Source organism: Protopterus annectens, chromosome 10.part0 (genome assembly GCF_019279795.1).
Source record: "Protopterus annectens isolate FY-2018-M chromosome 10.part0, PAN1.0, whole genome shotgun sequence".
NCBI classification, from domain to species: domain Eukaryota; kingdom Metazoa; phylum Chordata; order Ceratodontiformes; family Protopteridae; genus Protopterus; species Protopterus annectens.
In genome coordinates, this window is record NC_056744.1 from 1802285242 (window position 1) to 1802306559 (window position 21318).

The 21318-nt window shown below is 39.5% G+C and overlaps 1 protein-coding gene across 1 annotated transcript in view; it reads right to left on the reverse strand.

The window, feature by feature from the left end:
• The window catches only part of LOC122814044 (nuclear factor 7, ovary-like), a 72792-nt gene that overhangs the window by 11327 nt on the left and 40147 nt on the right, over nt 1–21318 (reverse strand). The window contains exons 2-3 of the mRNA XM_044086647.1: nt 17862–17957; nt 14232–14465 (exon numbers count right to left, since the gene is read on the reverse strand). Of these exons, the coding sequence (XP_043942582.1) occupies nt 14232–14465; nt 17862–17957 (330 nt within the window). The remainder of the gene's footprint in view (nt 1–14231; nt 14466–17861; nt 17958–21318) is intronic.

The following is a 21318-nucleotide window of genomic DNA, read 5'->3' on the forward strand; positions in this document are numbered from 1 at the left end:
CAGTGGCTACTGTTGACCAAGGAAGTTCAGGAACTTGACTTAGATGAAGTGACTGTTTTTGCAGATGTGGTTTAGTACTATTGCATACTGAACAAGATGAAAGTACTTTGCCAATGGCTTTTACTAAAGAAGGCCAAAATACTAGTCCTCTTGCCCTTCTTTTGGTAGACTTGGAACCTGGGTGGCCACGATGCAAAATCTGAATGTATTCATGTTGTAAGGAAGCAGGAACAATAACTTTAGGACCTTTGAAAATGATGCCGTCTTCCATCAACATCTCATCTCTGTAAGGAAAATAAGGTTGTACTTCAGGCGTTACACTGGATTGCTTTGAAAGCCATCCTACCTGGATGTAGTGGTTGAGCTTTTGCAAAACAAGATCAGTCTTTGTATGATCTCTCAGCTCATCAGGTTTCATGGTCAAAAAATTAATGCACTTCCATGACATCAGTCAAAATTCTCTGCATCAAACTGTTCCATTGTATTTCTGGGTGATCTAGATAAAGTATCAGCCAGATACAGAAGTTTACCTTTTGTATAGACCCTTTTGAAGTTATACTTTTATAATTTGAGCATCATTCTTTGCAATCTTGCTGGAGTGAAATGCATAGGCTTCTTTAAGATCATAACGAGGTTGATGATCAGTTTCAATCTGGATATCTCGACCATAAATATAATCATGAAACTCTGAACATGCAAACACATTTACAAAAAGTTCTTTCTCAATCTGAGCATATTCAATTTCAGTCTAGGTAACAGATTTAGATGTATAGGCTACTGGTCTGCCCTCTTGAAGAATAACTGCCCCTAGACCAAACTTTGAAGTGTCACAGGAAAGAGTAACTGGTCTATTGACATCATAGTATCTCAGTGTAGGTGAAGTGGCAATTGTCTGCTTAAGATCATCAAAAGCACTCTGGTGCTGTTCTAGCCAAGACCATACAACATTTTTGCACATTAGGTCTCTTAAAGGTACTGTCATTTCACTGAAATCTGGTACAAACTTGCCCAAATAGTTCACCATACCAAGAAAATGCTGTAGAGCTTGAACACTATCTGGTGCTGGCATCTCAAGAATAGCTGTTTGCTTAGACAGATCTAGTCGTAAGCCTGCACTGGTAAACAAATGACCTACATATGTGACTTCTGGTAATCTGAATTTGCACTTCAGAGGATTGAGCTTTAAGTTCACATCACATGCTCAGTCTAGAACTTTCTTAAGGTTTCTGTCATGCTCTGCTTCTCCATTGCCTCCAACCAAGAAATCATCTACTATCATGGCACAAGGATAACCTGAAAAGATCTGTGCCATTGCACGCTGGAAAACTTCAGTTGCAGAATTTATTCCAAATGGCATCCTGAGAAATCTATATTTTCCAAATGGGGTACTGAATGTAGTCAGTAGTGAAGATTTGCAATCAAGCATTACTTGCCAAAAGGAGCTCTTTGCATCCAAGACAGAAAATACAGTGGCAATCGGTATTAGGGCTGTGACTTCTTTGACTGTCCGCATTGGATGATGAAGTCTCTTTAATGCCTTATTCAAGTCTCTTGGGTCGATGCATGTTCTGATTTCATCTGAGCCTTTTTTATGAGTTGCTACCACAGATGACACCCATTTAGTTGGTTCTGTAACTAGACAAATTACACCTTGTTGCACCATTTTATCCAGCTGAGCTTTAACTCTGCTCTGCTCTGCATGGCTATTGGAATTTTTCTTTCTGGCCTGACCACTGGACTGACCTCTGGGTCTAACTTCATAGAATACACAACTGGAAGCTTGCATATCTTGTCATTGAAAACATCAGCATATTCTGAGAAAATAGCATCAGTGAAGTTGGAACTGGAACTGGGACGTGCTTATATGATGAACTTCTTTAGTAAAAGAAAGCAACTTCACCTCAAACTGTTTCTGAGACCTAATAATGACTGCACAGGCCTTTTAACTATGTAAAACAACAATTTGTAACTGTTCCCAGCCAAATAACATGAAATCACTACTAAGCCTTCGGTTTTAATTTCTTCACCTCCATAGGGAACATATTTTGCACAACTAGCCACGTTAAGTTGTTCACAAGCCCTTACTTTGGCAAATACTTCTGCTGACATAACATTACACATTTAACCAGTGACTACCTTGAGCTCGATGGGTTTACCATGGACCAGGATAGCACAAAACACGTTTCCCTTTGCTAATAAATCTACTGCATTAACCTTTTCACCAATCACTGATCACCATCCACATAGAAAGTAGACTGCAAGCCTACATGATCAGTTTGCTTTTTTGAGTGACCCTTCTTTGTAACTGAGTGAGGTTTATTTGATTTGCAAAACTTTTTGAAAACAATTCCATTTTTTACACTTGTTAAAACAAAATGAAAACTTCAGCAAAGCTAGAACTTCCACTGAGTGACCTCCCAAACCTCTTGTATTAGAGGCACATGGGATATATGCAAATGACCCTTATGAACATCAGGTGTTTCAGCTAATTTGGCAATTCTTTTTCAGTGACCTTCTCACTTATTGTTTTAGTTTGTTGTTTGGGATATTTTTGCAGCACCCCTAATGATAATGGCCATTAGCTGGGTATAACAGCCCTGTGTTTCTTATGCTTAGTCAAACACTCTGCTTGTGCTGTGCTGATAAGGTCATATTAAGGCTGAAATATGCATATCCACAGCTAGTGGGGTTTGGCTTTATTGGCCTGAAATTGTCCATTAAAATGACAAAACAAGTCATGGGCATTCAGAATTGCCAATTAGCTGAAACATCTGATGTTCATAAGGGTCATTTGCATATATTCCATGTGCCTCTGATACAAGAGGTTTGGGAGGTCACTCAGTGGAAGTTCTAGCTTTGCTGGAGTTTTCATTTTGTTTTTACTGATTGGTTATTCAGTGACCTTCTCACTTATTGTTTTAAATTTTTACACTTGTGGCATTGCTGACCAAATGCAAAACACTTTTCTCTTTTAGCTTCATGGTTGGCACCACAATTATGACAGTTAACAATGAAGCTTGACTTGGGTTTTGCTGATTCACCCTTGTGCTGTACTGAGCATACTCCTTTAACTGAACTAGTCTTAGAACTTGCTGGAAAGCTACGGGTTCTCCCTGGAAGTTCAGCAGGGGCTGCAGCTGCCATGTGCTTAGGCCTGTTTTTGCTTGCCACATACTGCATGCTGTCTACATTTGCTCTGGGCCTGCTGAAACCATGCTCTTGTCACTAGCCAGCATACTTGTGTGCCTTTCTGTAACTTCATGGATTTAACAAATCTCAATGGCTTTGCTCAACATTAAATCTCTGTCACAAAACACAATCTTTCTCACAGCAGCACTATTGATGCCACACACAAGCCTGTCCTTTATCAACTTATAGGTTCATAAGTAGGTACTAGGCTATTGGCCCTAGGGCCTATATAAGCCTAGCCAAAGGTACCCTGGCTTTCGCCACTCAAGAAAATTATTTTCCTGTGCCACTGTCGAGCAGAGCCACAGAAGTGATCCCCGGGGTGAATTTCCTATCTCCCATCCAATCATCAAGATTTTTCTTGAACAGTGCTAATGAGGAACTTTGTTTAATATAGATAGGTAGTTTGTTCCAGAGTATGGGAAGTCTCTGGGACAGGAATCTATCCCTCCAGCATGTCCTGTTTATTGTGGTGACGAGGTTTAGGTCCCTAGAGTGTGTAGCTCGTAGGGATTGGGATTTCTTTAAGTGGAGCATGTCTAAAAGCTCTGGGTTTCACATAGCTTTGTGTGTTAGGCAGAGATCGCCTCTGAGTAGGTGATATGCAACGGAGTAAAGCTGCAAGTTTTTTGAAACGGTCTGCATAGGGCATCTCTTTGAGGCCGGTTATCCTCTTTGTGAGGTATTTCTGTGGCCTTTCCAGTTGTTGCAGATGTCTTGTGAGGTACATACCAAAAGGGGCATTGTACTCTATAATGGGTCAAATGAGTGACGAATAGAGGGGAACAATGACCTCTTTTTTCCTGGATGAGAAACCTTTTGTGATGAGGTGTGCCACATAGAAGGATTTCCTGACTACTGTGGCGATGTGATTATCAAAGGAGAGACTACTGTCCACCTGTGTCCCAAGGTCTCTTATCACACTTTCGGTGTTAAGTAGATTACCACCTATGTGGTAGTTCATGGGTACTGAGTTTTTACCAAAAGGAATGACAGTGCACTTTTTGGCATTGAGCTTGAGGCCATGGCTTTGACACCAGGCATCTGTCTCAGCAAGGCCCTTTTGTAGGATGTCCACATCTTTTGGCCCTGCTTTAAGCTTCTGTCTTAGCCCTATACCATTTATCTGTAAGATCAAGGCCCTGCTTTAAGCTTCTGTCTTAGCCCTCTACCATTTATCTGTAAGATCAAGGCCCTGCTTTAAGCTTCTGTCTTAGCCCTCTACCTTTTATCTGTAAGATCAAGGCCCTGCTTTAAGCTTCTCTCTTAGCCTTATACCATTTATCTGTAAGATCAAGGCCCTGCTTTAAGATTCTGTCTTAGCCCTATACCATTTATTTGTAAGCTCAAGGCCCTGCTTTAAGCTTCTGTCTTAGCCCTATACCATTTTTCGGTAAAATAAAGGCCTTGCTTTAGGCTTCTGTCTTAGCCCTATTCCATTTATCTATAAGATCAAGGCCCTGCTTTAAGCTTCTGTCTTAGCCCTCTATCATTTATCTGTAAGATCAAGGCACTACTTTATACTTCTGTCTTAGCATCATTTAAATCACCAAATATGTAAGTTTTAGCTTTGTTTCTCAAGTCAGTAATGTAAGCTGCAAATGTTTCTTCTGGCCTTTGGTCTCTTGTGTAAAACAAATGCCTCTCTAATGTAACATTGGTCTGGGGGTTACACATTTCTCTGAAGTTATGCTTCAGACACTCAGGATCTTGTCTTGACTCAGCCTGAACAACAATATGACGGTTTTCACCTTCACCTTCATACACTGCTGGTGCATACACAAATGAATGCTCTCTATCAATGGCCTCTGACCCAGCTAGGTTTAGCAAAATGAATGCCCTGGTACATGCATCTTTACCTGAGTAAGCTGCTTGTATGAAAATATTGTACTCTTGCTCAAATATTTTCCAATTCTCTGCAATATTCTGAACAAATACAAGTGGACCTGGTCTGCAAAATGCCTCTGCCATGTTAACACATCAGTGATGGCTTTTGCAAGTATGCATGAACACACACACATACATTTATATACCAGAAATTTATGCCAGTACTTGTAACTATGCCCAATAGCACAATACACCTCTTAGTAATTGAACTCTGCAAAATACTTTGTGAAATAAATCTCCTGGGCACTGCAATTGTCTTGAAATGATTGTACTTCGAGAAATCACCTCTTATCAGTGTAAGAAACATTTCAAAGTAACTGCACTGTGCAAATAAACTGAGCAGTAGAAAAGGCTCAAAGTAAGAAACATTTCGAAGTAACTGCATGTTGCAAATAAGCAGTACACAGCACACTGAAACACTTCCAAAATGGCTGTACTTTGCTAAATAACTCTTTACAGTGCAAGAAACACTCTGTAATGGCCAGCCTTCACTAGTAGACACACCCAGCACAATAAACTTTTCAAAATGGCTGTACTTTAACTGCACTTCACAAAATAGTTGCATTTCAATTATTACAATAATACCATTTCATTAATTCCAGGATACTGGGAAGCATTAAAGCTCAATTGCCATTTTAATTCCATGATGTCAAGATATATATCTAAAATTCTTCCTTGCACATCTTTTTGTAACTGTTGAACCACCATAAACCTAAAAACGTTAATTATTTGATTGTATATGTCTGAACAAAGGGCTGGTGATTCTATTATTTCTTATATCACCTAAGTGCTCACCTATCCTCGTTTTGAATTTCCTGCAAGTCTTCCCAATATAAAATAGCGGACAGTCCTGACACTTAGCCATGTATACCACATTAACAGAACTACAATTGTAATGCCCATTAATATGTATTGTTCTCCCATTAAATTTAATCCATTTCAAGTGTTTTAAAGTTGAATCATATATTAAGTTAAAAATGGGAGTTGGTATTTTAGTGTTGTTTTTTCATGTGTGTTTTTTTCATATGTATTGTTTACATGTATGTTCACTATGAATTTAATATGAATTTTATATACACATTCACAGTCATTCATAGCCAGCATTTATATTTATATTTGTGTGAATATTATATATCTTTTTCATGAAGTTCACTGCATTTATATTGTAACATTTAGTGTTTTTTATTTGTTTTTAAACATGTAATCGTTTTTTAATTACTTGCTCACTCATTTGATGGTTATCATATGGTTTAACAGTTTAAGTAATTATGTAATTGGGGTGGAGTATATAAAAGGGGTTGGATATTTGTGTTAAAATTGTTCTAAGGAAGTCCCTTTGAGTGGGGAAGAATGCGCTCAACCTTTTTCAATAAACTGTGATCGGAGGTGGTTTTTCTATTCTTCCTGGCGTGGATTATTTAACTTAGATAAACTTATAAACAAACTGACTTTCTCTCACATACATGCTCACCCTCTGGCCGCACTCTCAAAATGGCACTGAAGCTAGCATGTACTTGCTATTTATATGCATGTGCTGTCCTTGGAAATGCTTCTTAAAGGTACAACACACATACATATTCTACAGATGACACTGAATATTGTAATTAGGCAAATTTCTAAAGCATGTGCCAACTACAGTAAGTGACAGTCTTTCAGCGATTCATTTAAGAGTAGCCCATCTGTCAGCATGACAACATTACTGCTAATCATAATGACAAGCAATAAAGCTGCTTGGTAGAACAGAAGACCCTCACAAACTCCAGTCCTCCCACTATAATTTATAATCATTAATAAAACTTCAGGTTGGTCACCATTTGAACTTTCGGGACCTGCTAGAGTGAGTCCTGAAAAACGGAGACTGAATGGCCGAAGGAATGGACTTACATATAATAAGTCTGAGATGCCATAATGCCAAATATTCACTTTTCTCAGAGTATAGCGATTTCAAAGTTGTTACATATAAGTTTGGGTGTGTGGGGGCTTGCCTCCCACATTGGGGGTAGGGGGCTTGCCCTCTGGAAAAAAGAAGTTTAAATGAGGAGTGATTTTTGAGATTTGCACTTCTATAGCTTGTCTGTTTTTTCCAGCTTTTTGGAACTCTGTATCTTGAGTGCCGACATTTCAGTAGGGAGCCCTTCAGGTCTGCTTCAAAGAGGGGAATAGGAAGTACATACCAAATTAGTGAAATATTTTATTTTACTTCTTAATGCTGGTTCTTACACAGTGATTATATTATGCTGATCACATTCACTGTGCCCTTTATCTTACTTAGATATCACAGGAACACTTTTTTTTCAAAGTAAAAATGCACCTCCTATAATGGGGATTTGTTTAATGTGTCATTTTGTGCAACGAATGTCTTAATGGCTTAGACACAATAATGCCAGGCAAACAACTTTGTATAAATGTATTGCAGTATATAGTCAGATCATCTTCTGTGCCATTTACTGTGTCTTAACATTAAATACTTGATACAATATATTTGCACAGAATCAAAAAAATTATTTTATGATACTAGAGGAAAAAAAAAAACATTATGCATTCTAGATTAAACAAGAGTCAGTAAAGTTAACTCATACTAGAACTGCCTACGAGACCTGATGCTCAGCTACAGCTTTGAAACCTCTAAAAACTTGTGGTCAGCCTCAGTTACAGTTAATCACAATGGGGTCATTTAAATCCCTGTAGGACAGACAGGGGTCAGACCTAACAAGTCTATATGAGACAAAGATGAGAGATAGAGCTGTTATGTCTTCTGCATGGTTAACGGAACTAAGACCCATAATTTGTTTGGGTCATATGTCTGGGCAGGTACATCTCAGTGGAAGCACTATATTCAATTATGGGCGTGATAAGGAAAGAACACAGGTATATAATATTCTTGAACCTGGAGGAAATACCCTTAGTAATCAGATGGGCTAAATAGAATGATTTCCTAACAGACAAGGCTACATGGTGCTCAAAGGAGCACTCATTGTCTAAATATATGCCCATGTCCCTGATAACAGAGACTGTTTTGAGGGGATACCATTGATCTGGTAGGAGCAAGGGTGTGCCTGTTTGTCATGGATGTAATACTACACATTTTAGAATATATCTTGAGACCATGGTTGTGATACATTTTGTTTGTAAGTGTTAGCTCTTCTTGTAGAATCTGGGCACCCCCAGGGGAGTTGATGATGGCTCCAAGTTTACAGTCATTTGCAAATGTAGTTAGTCAAAGGTCTTTGATATCAACTTAGATGTTAGAAATATAATAGTAAAAGCAGTTAAAGCACAAGCAGTAGTGACCCCATAATGAGCCCTGGGGACACCACTGGTAGCAAGCTTTCATGAGAACAGGGCGCAACAATCTTAATTTGCTAGGTTGTACTTGTGAGTCAGTTTCTTATACAATAGATAATATGTGTTTATATTTAGCTTCTAAGTTTGTTTGTGATGTCTGAGTGATGAATGCTTCTAAATGCTTTGGCTAGGTTAAGGTAAGTTGTATGTATAGACTTTTTCTTGTCTAAGGCCTCAGTGACTTATTCAAAGAGATCAACAAGGTTAGGCAGATAAGATCTTCCCTTCACAACTCAAAACTGTTTTGTATCAAGGACTTTAAGCTGTCAGTGTCTATGTTTCTGAGGTCCATAATGATACGCTCCATTGTCTTACAGCTAAGGCTTGTGAGGACTATGGGTCTGTGGTGGCATATCCCTTGGGTAGAAAGGTAATCACCTCAGTTCTCCAAGCCTCAGGCACAAAGCAGAATAAATATTAACAGAAAATAAATGCATCCCAGTAGTTGTGATAAAAACATGATATATATATATATATATATATATATATATATATATATATATATATATATATATATATATATATATATATATCCAAATGATTAGTATCCCCTTTTTACATCTCAAGGTTATCATTAAAGACAAGCTAGATGAAATAATCGCAGCCTTTCATTTATAAACTGACATCGCAAGAAGTGCATTTTCCAGTGTAATAACTGCTTACAGCTTTCTTTACTGAGTTACCTTATGAGAGAAAGGAATGGGTCTGGGCCGTGGGTGTAATCCCAGACTGAATTACCTTATGAGAGAAAGGAATGGGTCTGGTTCCTGGGTGTAATCCCAGACTGAGTTACCTTATGAGAGAAAGGAATGGGTCTGGGTCCTGGGTGTAATCCCAGACTGAATTACCTTATGAGAGAAAGGAATAGGTCTGGGTCCTGGGTGTAATCCCAGACTGGGTTATTTTATGAGAGAAAGGAATGGGTCTGGTTCCTGGGTGTAATCCCAGACTGAGTTACCTTGTGAGAGAAAGGAATGGGTCTGGGTCCTGGGTGTAATCCCAGACTGAATTACCTTATGAGAAAAAGGAATGGGTCTGGGTCCTGGGTGTAATCCCAGACTGAATTACCTTATGAGAGAAAGGAATAGGTCTGGGTCCTGGGTGTAATCCCAGACTGGGTTATTTTATGAGAGAAAGGAATGGGTCTGGTTCCTGGGTGTAATCCCAGACTGAGTTACCTTGTGAGAGAAAGGAATGGGTCTGGGTCCTGGGTGTAATCCCAGACTGAATTACCTTATGAGAAAAAGGAATGGGTCTGGGTCCTGGGTGTAATCCCAGACTGAGTTATTTTATGAGAGAAAGGAATGGTTCTGGGTCCTGGGTGTAATCCCAGACTGAGTTACTTTGAGAGAAATTAATGGGTCTGGGCCCTGGTGTAACCCCAGACTGAGTTACCTTATGAGAGAAAGGAATGGGTCAGGGTCCTGGGTGTGATCCCAGACTGAGTTATTTTATGAGAAAAAGGAATGGGTCTGGGTCCTGGGTGTAATCCCAGACTGAGTTACATTATAAGAGAAAGGAATGGGTCTGGGTACTGGGTGTAATCCCAGACTGAGTTACTTTATGAGAGAAAGGAATGGGTCTTGGCCCTGGGTGTAATCCCAGACTGAGTTACTTTATGAGAGAAAGGAATGGGTCTGGGTCCTGGGTATAATCCCAGACTGAGCTACTTTATGAGAGAAAACAATGGATCTGGGTCTGGGATGTAATCCCAGACTGAGTTACTTTATGAGAGAAAACAATGGGTCTGGGTCCTGGGAGTAATCCCAGATTGAGTTACTTTATGAGAGAAAGGAATGGGTCTGGGTCCTGTGTGTAATCCCAGACTGAGTTATTTTATGAGAGAAAGGAATGGGTCTAGGTCATGGGTGTAGTCCCAGACTGAGTTACTTTATGAGAGAAAGGAATGGGTCTGGGTTGTGGGTGTAATCCCAGACTGAGTTACTTTATGAGAAAAAGGAATGCGTCTGGGTCCTGGGTATAATTCCAGACTGAGTTATTTTATGGGAGAAAACAATGGGTCTGGGTCTGAGATGTAATCCCAGACTGAGTTACTTTATGAGAGAAAACAATGGGTCTGGGTCCTGGGTGTAATCCCAGATTGAGTTACTTTATGAGAGAAAGGAATGTGTCTGGGTCGTGGGTGTAATCCCAGACTGAGTTACTTTATGAGAGAAAGGAATGGGTCTGGGCCCCGGGTGAAATCCAAGCTGAGTTACTTTATGAGAGAAAGGAATGGGTCTGGGCCTGTGTGTAATCCCAGACAGAGAAAGGAATGGGTCTGGGTCCTGTGTGTAATCCTAGACTGAGCTACTTTTAGAGAGAAAGGAATGGGTCTGGGTCCTGGATGAAATAGCAGACTGAGTTATTTTATGAGAAAAAGGAATGGGTCTGGGCCCTGGGTGAAATACCAGACTGAGTTGCTTTATTAGAGAAAGGAATGGGTCTGTGCCCTGAGTGAAATCCCAGACTGAGTTACTTTATGAGATAAGGGAATGGGTCTGGGTCCTGGTAGAAATCTCAGACGGAGTTACCTTATGACAGAAAGGAATGGGTCGGAGTTCAGGGTGAAATACAAATCCCCAGGAGATGTATTGAGCTGTTATTTGTTGGCTGATTAGCTTTCCTTAATGTTTAAACTGATGTGACTTACATAATTCTGTGTTCCACATGGCTGGGCTGTACAGATATGTGTAACAGGTCTCTTGTTGTGATTGCCTGCTACTGGATTAGACCTAACTGCTGATCCCTAGGCCATCAGGGAAGGGGCTAAATGTAATTCCGTTTTCTGTGTTTTGCTTTAAAGTTGAAAGACATGCTGCTTGTGTTTTAACCGCTTGTATTATTGCTTATTGAGCTGCTTTGTGAACGAAAGGAACTTGCTGGTCCCTCAACCACCAGGGAAGTGATAAAATATAAATTCAATTTTCTGTGATTTATTTTACAATTGCAAGAGGTGCTGAATGTGTGACAACCGCTTGTACTTTTGTTTACTGAACTGTTGAGTGAGATAAAAGGAACTTGGCTGTGTCCTGTGTGAAATCCCTATTCCATTGAAATGCCTAGCTGTTATTGATTGCATGATAACCTTTTCTTGCTGTTTAATTTACTGTAAACTGCAAAGCTCTGTGTTCTACTTGACCTGGCTACACAGAGCTGCACATCAAGTAACAATGGAGCAGTACATTCCGAAGGCAGAAGCCATTTTAAATGAAGTCAGACAATAGCCGTACTGTCCCGTGTCTTACGCGCTCTACTGGATTTGACCTTAGTGTTCCCTGCTTTATTCAGTCTATAGCATTTCACCTCTAACCCATCCCTTTAATGCTAATAAATGGATTATTTCTAGTTAATATCTTAAACCACCGTATTACTGAACATGGTGACTTCTGTGCAACTTAATGTTCCAAGTGTGTAGTCTAACAAACTCCCACGTTTTTCTGATTTTTTTAATTAGTTAGGATATAAATAGAAAATCCCGCTGCTAGATAGCACAAATTAATTACAAATCTCTCTGCCCAGTACCCCATGTTAATTACACAGCATACTGATTGTACTTTTCAAATTGATAGGGTTAAATTGAAAATCCCTGTGGTATGTACTTCAGATAATTTACAAATCCCTCTGCTATACCATTAATTGCATTGAGGTCAGATGTTTAAAGGCTCTCTTGGAGGTAAAAAACATTATCTATATGGGCCTGTCAATGTACCAAGGTGTTCTCTTGTCAGTATGAAACACAGTTTCCCAGATCCACCCCTGAATCTGTTTAACTTCAGTCTCCCAAAAAGTGCCTTCCAGTGGCATGGAAAAACAGCAGTGGTCATTTACCCTTCATGAGGGTCACCCCATCACTGATCCTTACCAGCCTTGTCTGCAGGCCAATGAGGTGTATCATTACAGACTCATAAACAAAGATATTGGCAAACTGGTTGGGGTTTGTGAAGGGTAATCCAGTAAATGTCTTTGAAAAGTCACTAAGGCTATAGACAAGGGCAACATGGTATACCCGACATACTTTGATCTAGTCAAAGCCCTTGACAACATCCCACACTCAGGCATAAAAGACAAACTAATCAAACTAAATGTGAATCCATATGTAATCTGCTGGATAACAAACATCTCACAAACAGAACACATGAAATAAGGATGGGGGGGGGGGCACTACCTTCACTAAAAGCTTTATTTTTTATTTATTTATTTTTTTTTTGCTAGTGGGGTCCCTAGGGCTCTGTACTGGGGACTGCTCTCATATTGTGTCTGTTTCTCTGATGTCCAAGCTGTCATCTGGCTGACTACGTTTGCAGATGATTATAAAGTTGGAGCTATCATCAACTGTTTTGATGACCCCTGGATCCTACCGGAGAGTTTATCATGGATAAGCACACAATGCCCGGATCACAGGCTAATGCTACATGCAAAAAAAAAAATGGTAGTGTTGTGTCCTTTGGTCAACATGGGCACCCTAGTACCTACCACACAGAAGACACACCCACAACATCAGTACAGATATTAGGGACCTGGGCACTTTTGTAGACTACAAGCTCTCTTTTGGCCACTATGTCTCTTGTGGTTGTTAGAAAATCCTTTACTTGATCTATCTGACTACCAAGGGTACATCTTCTAGATCCAAAGATGCTGTAATCTCTCTCTATGCCTTCCTCTCTATACCTCCTTCACAAGGCTCAGAACTGAATAAAATGCTTCCTGCAACATGTGCCTGGCCAAACACATGATCCTTCTAGAAAGATCCCAGTGTTTCCTTACTATAAAAATAAAAGGTCTACATTCTATGTCCTTAAAGCTCCATCTCTATCTCTATTTTTGGTTTCACTAGACTTCTGAGTGGTGACTTCTGCCCAGCACACAAGGCTTCATATAACCCTGTCCTTTGTGACCTCCAACAAACTCACAAAACGTGCATTAGCACAAACACTTGTACTACAGACCTAAGCCTCCATCACAACATAAACAGAACCCTCTGGCAGGATAAATACCTCTCCCAAATAATTTCCTCCTCCTGGAATAGAATACCCCTCCATAATAAACAAAGTAGCTCCCTGTCACCATTAAAGTATTCCATAAATGAATGAATGGATGTATGGGAAATCATAAATACACCCCTGGGCTAGCATCATAAATACACCCCTGGGTTAGCATCATAAATACACCCCTGGGCTAGCATCATAAATACACCCGTGGGTTAGCATAATAAATACACTCCTGGGTTAGCATCATAAATACACCCCTGAGCTAACATCATAAATACACACCTGGGTTAGCATCATAAATACACACTTGGGCTAGCTTCTTGATCCCATGTGTAAATGGGTAGCATGTAGCGGGCATTGTTGGGGTGATGCTTTAAATAATCCACCCAGTAATAGCCTGCAAATGTATAATAAATGTATAAGTATGAATACCAGAGTCTTTATATAATAATAGTCTAATTTTAGATCTTGTTTTAACCATGTTTAAGGTTTTACAGACTAACAATTTTCAATTCTGCATTTGTGCTTTTCAGAATTCTGGTTTAGCCCTGTGTCCTATATCACATTCTAATTTGACAGACTGCACTATAACCATTTACAATTACCTCTGGCAGTCCAGAATAAGAAAACATTTCAAATTAGTATCGTAACAAAGAGTTGGCCATACAGTGAGTTGCTCTGCATTTAGAGACCGACTGTTGCAGTAAAGCAGAAATGTGAGGAAAAAGTATGGAACACAGTTTAGGTGACGTGCATGACAGGACGTCACCTGTGACTCATTTATAAAGTACAGAGCGTTAGAACACTTACTTATCTTACCGTTAGAAAAGTGACTGCATCCTGCTGTTCTGCCTGTGCCTGTATGTCGGATATCATCCTCCGGATTTGGCTAATCCCCTCCCCAAGTTTCATCATGTTTTCTTCCATCTCCTGCAGGATTTCAGTTTCATCTCCTTTGAGTTGTTGGATTAACATTTTCTCCCTGTCTTGAAGGAAATGGATCATCGTGGCAAATTCTGATGTAATGTGTTTTTCTAAGTTCCTGGCCTGGTGCTATGAAAAATACCAAGATATTGTGCTTTCTTTTATTTTATTTTACAGGAGTCATATGAGTAATGCTTAACAGGATCATAGACATTGTTAAATATCATATTTTAAAGGCAGTGTAGGAAATCAGGTAAACGAGGCTTGCCATTAGGTAAACAGAAAAGTACAATATATTCATCTTTAATGAAATGTATCACAATAAAACTATAAGCATAAATAGCTGTAAATGATTAAGGTACTTGAAATGAATAACAGATTTTTGATGAATCAATTTTTTTTTACAGAAATAATGGAGCTATGTAATGTTTGAAACTGATCGTGTAGATTAAAAGTGATGTATAATGTTTACAACTGGGAGTGTGTCAGTATGGTTTGTGATGTAAAATGCTTGCAACCAGGATTTTGCAGGTGTGGTTTGTTTTCATGTTTATAAATGTATGATTGCCTATGTTGTAAGTGATGGTTTAATAAAGATGTTTCTGGTTAAAAAAGGGGTCAGGAATTGGATAATTTATGTAATGTTGCTTAGGTTATATGATATATAGCAATATTTGTGAAGTATAATTTTGTATAAATGTAAATTTGCCTATGTCACAAGTGATAATTCAATAAAGGTGTTAAAAAAAACAGAAATAATGGACACGTCCACCATTGTTAGATGCTGGACTCAAAAACATGAAGAAAACGTTATCAAAATACCCAGGATGTAGTTATTTAAAGAAAATGTGGGGCAGCCTGTTATCATAATACCAAGGGTCCACTTTGCAGTGCTGATAACCTGGGCTTTAGAATGAGGTCAGATGTCTACAAGTGCTGATAACCTGGGTTTTAGAATGAGGTGAGATGTCTGCAGTGCTAATAACCTGTGTTTTAGAGTGAGGTAATATGTCTGCAGTTTTGATAACCCGGGTTTGAAAATGAGGTTAGACATTTGCAGTGCTGGTAACCTGGGTTTTAGAATTAGGTCAGATGTCTGCAGTGATGATAACCTGGGTTTCAGAATGAGGTCAGATGTATGGCTGATAACCTGGGTTTCATAATGAGGTCAGATGTTTGCAGTGCTGATAACCTGGGTTTTAGAATGAGGTCAGACATCTGCAGTACTGATAACCTGGCTTTCAGAATGAGGTCAGATGTATGCAATGCTGATAACCTGGGTTTCAGAATGAGGTCAGATGTCTGCAGTGCTGATAACCTGGGTTTTAGAATGAGGTCAGATGTCTGCAGTGCTGGCAACCTGGGTTTTAGAATGAGGTCAGATATCTGTAGTGCTTATAACCTGGGCTTTAGAATGAGGTCAGATGTCTGCAGTGCTGATAACCTGGGTATTGGAATGAGTTCAGATGTCTGCAGTGCTGATAACCTGGGTTTTAGAATGAGGTCAGATGTCTGTAGTGCTGATAACCTGGGTTTTAGAATGAGGTCAGATGTCTGCAGTGCTGATAACCTAGGTTTTAGAATGAGGTCAGATGTCTGTAGTGCTGATAACCTGGGCTTTAGAATGAGGTCAGATGTCTGCAGTGCTGATAACCTGGGTTTTAAAATGAGGTCAGATGTCTGCGGTGATGATAACCAGGGTTTTAGAATGGGGTCAGATGTTTACGGTGCTGATAACTTAGGTTTTAAATGCGGTCAGATGTCTGTAGTGCTGATAACCTGGGTTTTAGAATGAGGTCAGATGTCTGCAATGCTGATAACCTCTATATTAGGATGAGGTCAGGTGTCTGCAGTGCTGATAACCTGGGTTTTAGAAGGAGGTCAGATGTCTGCAGTGCTGATAACCTGGGTTTTAGAATGAGGTCAGATGTCTGTAGTGGTGATAACCTAGGTTTTAGAATGAGGTCAGATATCTGTAGTGCTGATAACCTGGGTTTTAGAATGCGGCAAAATGTCTGCAGTGCTGATAACCTGGGCTTTAGAATGAGGTGAGATGCCTGCAGTGCTGATAACCTGGGTTTTGGAATGAGTTCAGATGTCTGTAGTGCTGATAACCTGGGTTTTAGAATGAGGTCAGATGTCTGCAGTGCTGATAACCTGGGTTTTAGAATGAGGTCAGATGCCTGCGGTGATGATAACCAGGGTTTTAGAATGGGGTCAGATGTTTACGGTGCTGATAACTTGGGTTTTAAATGCGGTCAGATGTCTGTAGTGCTGATAACCTGGGTTTTAGAATGAGGTCAGATGTCTGCAATGCTGATAACCTCTATATTAGAATGAGGTCAGGTGTCTGCAGTGCTGATAACCTGGGATTTAGAAGGAGGTCAGATGTCTGCAGTGCTGATAACCTGGGTTTTAGAATGAGGTCAGATGTCTATAGTGGTGATAACCTGGGTTTTAGAATGAGGTCAGATATCTGTAGTGCTGATAACCTGGGTTTTAGAATGAGGTCAGATGTCTGCAGTGCTGATAACCTGAGTTTTAGAATGAGGTCAGATGTCTGCAGTGCTGATAACCTGGGTTAAGAATACATCTACAGTGCTAAAAACCTAGGTTTTAGAATGAGGGATGGGTAAGGCCAATCTAACACCAAACAGGGCAAGTAAATTGAAACACTAAGAGGGAAATTAGCTAGGCTTAAAATGGCTCACAAGGGTAGCTAGCCTAGTGTTTACCTATTAAACTATGTATGCAGTTATTGGGGATGGGGACAGCTAGCCTAGTATTTACCTGTGAAACTATAAACCTAGGTATACAGTTATTCAGAGTGAAGAGCATCTAGCCTACTATTTACCTCTGAGCATATGTATGCAGTTATTCAGAGTGAGGGGCAGCTAGCCCAGTACTTATCTCTGAATCTATGAACCTAGGTATGCAGTTATTGGAGGTGGGGTAGGGTAACTGAAGCGTAAATGAATATAGCTTGGAAGTGAGGATCCTTACAGGATGGGGTCCAGAATCCCACATCTTGGAGCTTCTAACCTATGAAAGTTTGTTTTACAAACTGATCTATCCAAGAAAAGAGCAAAGATTCACCAGTTCGTAATAAATAAAGGAGATGTCTCAGCTTTAAGAAAGAGCTTCCAGGAACTGCTGTTCACTACTTGCTGTGGACCAGACTCGAACCAGTACCACCTCAGTTTCCTTGTGTATTAACTTTTACATGGGGAGAGTGTTCTTATTAAGGCTATAATGTGACTAAACATATACAGCTGTTAATTGAATGACAATTGACTATGATTCTGAAAGCTGTAGCAGTGCATTTATTAATAAGGTAGTGTGCGTGTTTGTGTACGTGAGGTACTGTCTATAGATAATAAATTAATCAGGGTTGAAATGGAACTAAGGTTATCAGATAAGGAAAAATTAAATGTTTGATTAAAATCTACATTCTCAGCAGTGTACTTTAAGCTCTTACTCTGGATGCCGAGCACACATTTTAGAATAAATGACTAACGCACTCACCGAGATGCCGAGCATCTTTTGCTGTTGTTGGCTTTGAAGTTCTATGAGCTCCTTCACTCTCAGTTCCAGAGAAGCTGATACAGTTTTCAGTTTGTCCTGAGGAAGTTAAAGCACAGATAAAGGTGGTTACTGAAAAAATGGTGCTTAAATAATACAACATTTTTGAACACCTCAACTGTTGTACAATTTATTTTTGTTGCTAAGATATAGTTCAATCCTGAAAGATATACAAGATGGAAAAAAAAAAAAAAAAAAAATATATATATATATATATATATATATATATATATTTATTTATTTTTTACTTTTTATTAGTGCTTATTGTTTTAGTTTTCTCATCAACAGATCTAGCACATAAAAGAACAAAGTAGTCCCACACCCAGGCATCAGGCCCCCTTGGTATCTTTGCAGTACAGAGGAAGGCACCTTCACCCACATGGAGGGAGCAGGAATCAGTGAGTACTACTATACCTTTCTGTTCTAAGGTTTAGGTGAGTGCCATGTTTGGGGCCAGTGCATGAAAATCTCCATTGAATGGGACCATTGTATTGGTGACCCTTCAGGACTGATGCCCCCCTTCCTTTGAATGTCATATTACTGAGTATTTCGTATTCATTTAACTGAGTAAATCCACTAACTTCAAGTGCTATTTTACAGCAGTGACTCAGGCACAGTGGTCAGGTTAAATAATTTACCCAGGCCGTCAGTGTGTATGCAAAGCCTGACAGAATCAAACCCTCAGCTACAGAAAACATCCCATTATCAACTCATAACCTTAGCACTCTGAACTAAAGCATTAGGCCTATGGGAGCACACACTATTAAAGGTTAATTCTGTCGCCGACACCACGATAAATGACATGCAGAAAATAAATACTGGCATTTTTGTTGCCAGCAGACCAGCTGCATTATGGGAATCTTGTCATTTCCTCTCCTGGAATGGAAACAGAATATCATGTCTTCAGCCCTTAACTTGCCTGAGCTTCCAGTTGTCTAATAGTGGTCATGAACCCGTCACCTATTATGTACATGCACTCTTTTTTCTGTGTCATAACAGCCAGCTTTTAGCTGTGAATATTATTTTGTAAACGCTTTACATAGTCAGATATTCATTATTAATTTCCTCATGATGAATAGATGCAATATTCATTGCTGGGCTAGAATTGCTAAGAAAGACAAAAAAAGCTAACACTACGCAAGTACACAACATGGTCTAATGCTTTAGCATCTCCGCAAGTACACAACATGGTCTAATGCTTTAGCATCTCCGCAAGTACACAACATGGTCTAATGCTTTAGCATCTCCGCAAGTACACAACATGGTCTAATGCTTTAGCATCTCCGCAAGTACACAACATGGTCTAATGCTTCAGCATCTCCTTACCGAAGCAGTTGTGCTTTAGTATGATCTAATTTTATTTATTTATTTATTTGCAGTTGTTTAACCAGGATAGTCCATTGGGCCTAAAGAACCCATTTTCAATGGAGTCCTGGGTTGAAAAGCTTCACATATAGATTATACAAAGATTAACTACCACACATAGATTATACAAAGATTAACTACCACACATGAAGATTACAGAGATTAACATTTGTACTATTTCTGTTTATAAGAGCGATCAAACATATTTAAATCAAAAGTAATAAAGACAACATCAAAGTAGAAATTTTTATTTTTTTTTTTGGAATTAAGGGTAGGTGGTGTATGCAGAAAACTAAGAAATTACTGGTATAACTAAGGAGATATATATTGCAGGCAAGCATGCTTTTGCTATATGGGATTTATGAGAAGGAGTAGAGAAAAAGATGTTCAAGGTAAGAGGTTACGAGGGATGGGAGCAGGAGCATTCCCATGTGGATGTTAGATGAGAGTGTAGTGATTTTTTAAAATCTGGGAGGCTAGCAATTGTACGAATGGAGGGGGGGAGGGAGTTCCATAGGTGTGCTAGAGAGAAGGATAGGATAGGATAGGATAGGAGAGAAGGATAGGAGGTTTTGTCCTGGGGGGTGGAGGGGTCCGTAGACTTCAATAAGGTTTTGATTGTTTGATCTTAGAAGTCTTTGTGTGTGGTGCATTTTAAAGGTAGTTGAGAGGGAGGGACAGAGGTATGGTTGGAATATGAGTTTATGAGCATAGGTGAGCTAAGTATATGACAGGTAGTTGGGAAGTTCTAGCCAGTTTAGTTTGTGTAGAGATTCACAGTGACGGGTTGATGATTTGTTGCTAGTGGCGAATCTGGCAATTTTATTGTAGCAAGAAGACAGTTTGGTTTTGAGAGATGATTGTAGGTTTGTTAGAAGGGGGGCACCGTAGAGATGGGAGGGAGGGAGGAATGTAGTAGAGAGAGTAAGCTTAGTGGATGAGGTGAGGAACTGATTTTGTCGATAATTCCTTCATAAAAAATGATCTCCTCTTCTGTTTTCAGATTTATCCATCATTATTCTAAATTCAGCGTATTTGCTTTTAGTCACTCATGTAAGATATGGCAGAAATTCAAGAAAACTGACAATATGACTTTTATGATATGTGTATGTTGGAGATAAATTATTACATGTTACTTTGTTACAACTTAACATGGGGGAGGGCTGCATAACCCCATCAGTTTAGGATGTGGTTTAACCTCTTGAATATTTTGCCATAAACATGTACAGCGTTTTTTGAGATCTTGCAAGGTAAGCAAATAAAGAATATAAATATGTCCCGAATAAATTAAAAATGACAGATTTTGAGTGTTGCTTTTCTTTAAAAAAAAAAAAAAACTGTTAGAGGTGAGAAGACTTCCAGAAGGAAAATAATTATAATCCCATATATGCCCTCCTAAATTTCTAGGACCTTCAGTAAGAAGGAGTTCTAATTCTACAATTTCCAAACAGAACTTTTAGCCTCACCTCTGGTCATTAAAGGTTAACTTATTCACAGAATACTGACAGGACAAACTTTGAATTATTTCCCTAATGTGGAAGTACGCGCAGAAATATTACTGAATATACATATCGAGGATGTCCTGATCTGAGCTGTCCAAGTTCCCGTCACACCCAGATAAGCTAGCAAACTACAGCTGATCAGCCAATGTCAAACAACTAATTGTGGCACTAAACCTGTGCTTCAGAATACTGTTTCAGTACCAACAGACTGTGCATTTCCACTTTAGTGTTTTACACACACACACACACACACACACACACACACACACACACACACACACACACACACACACACACACACACAGACACACAGAGACACACACACACGCACACACGCACGCACACACACGCACACACACGCACACACACACACGCACACATGCGCACACACACGCACACACGCGCACACACACACACACACACACACACACACACACACACACACACACAAAAACAAGACTATCAGAAGGGTTGTTATATCTTTTACAGGCACCCAGGCCTGTTTGTCATCTGCAGTTCACTACCATCTCTTA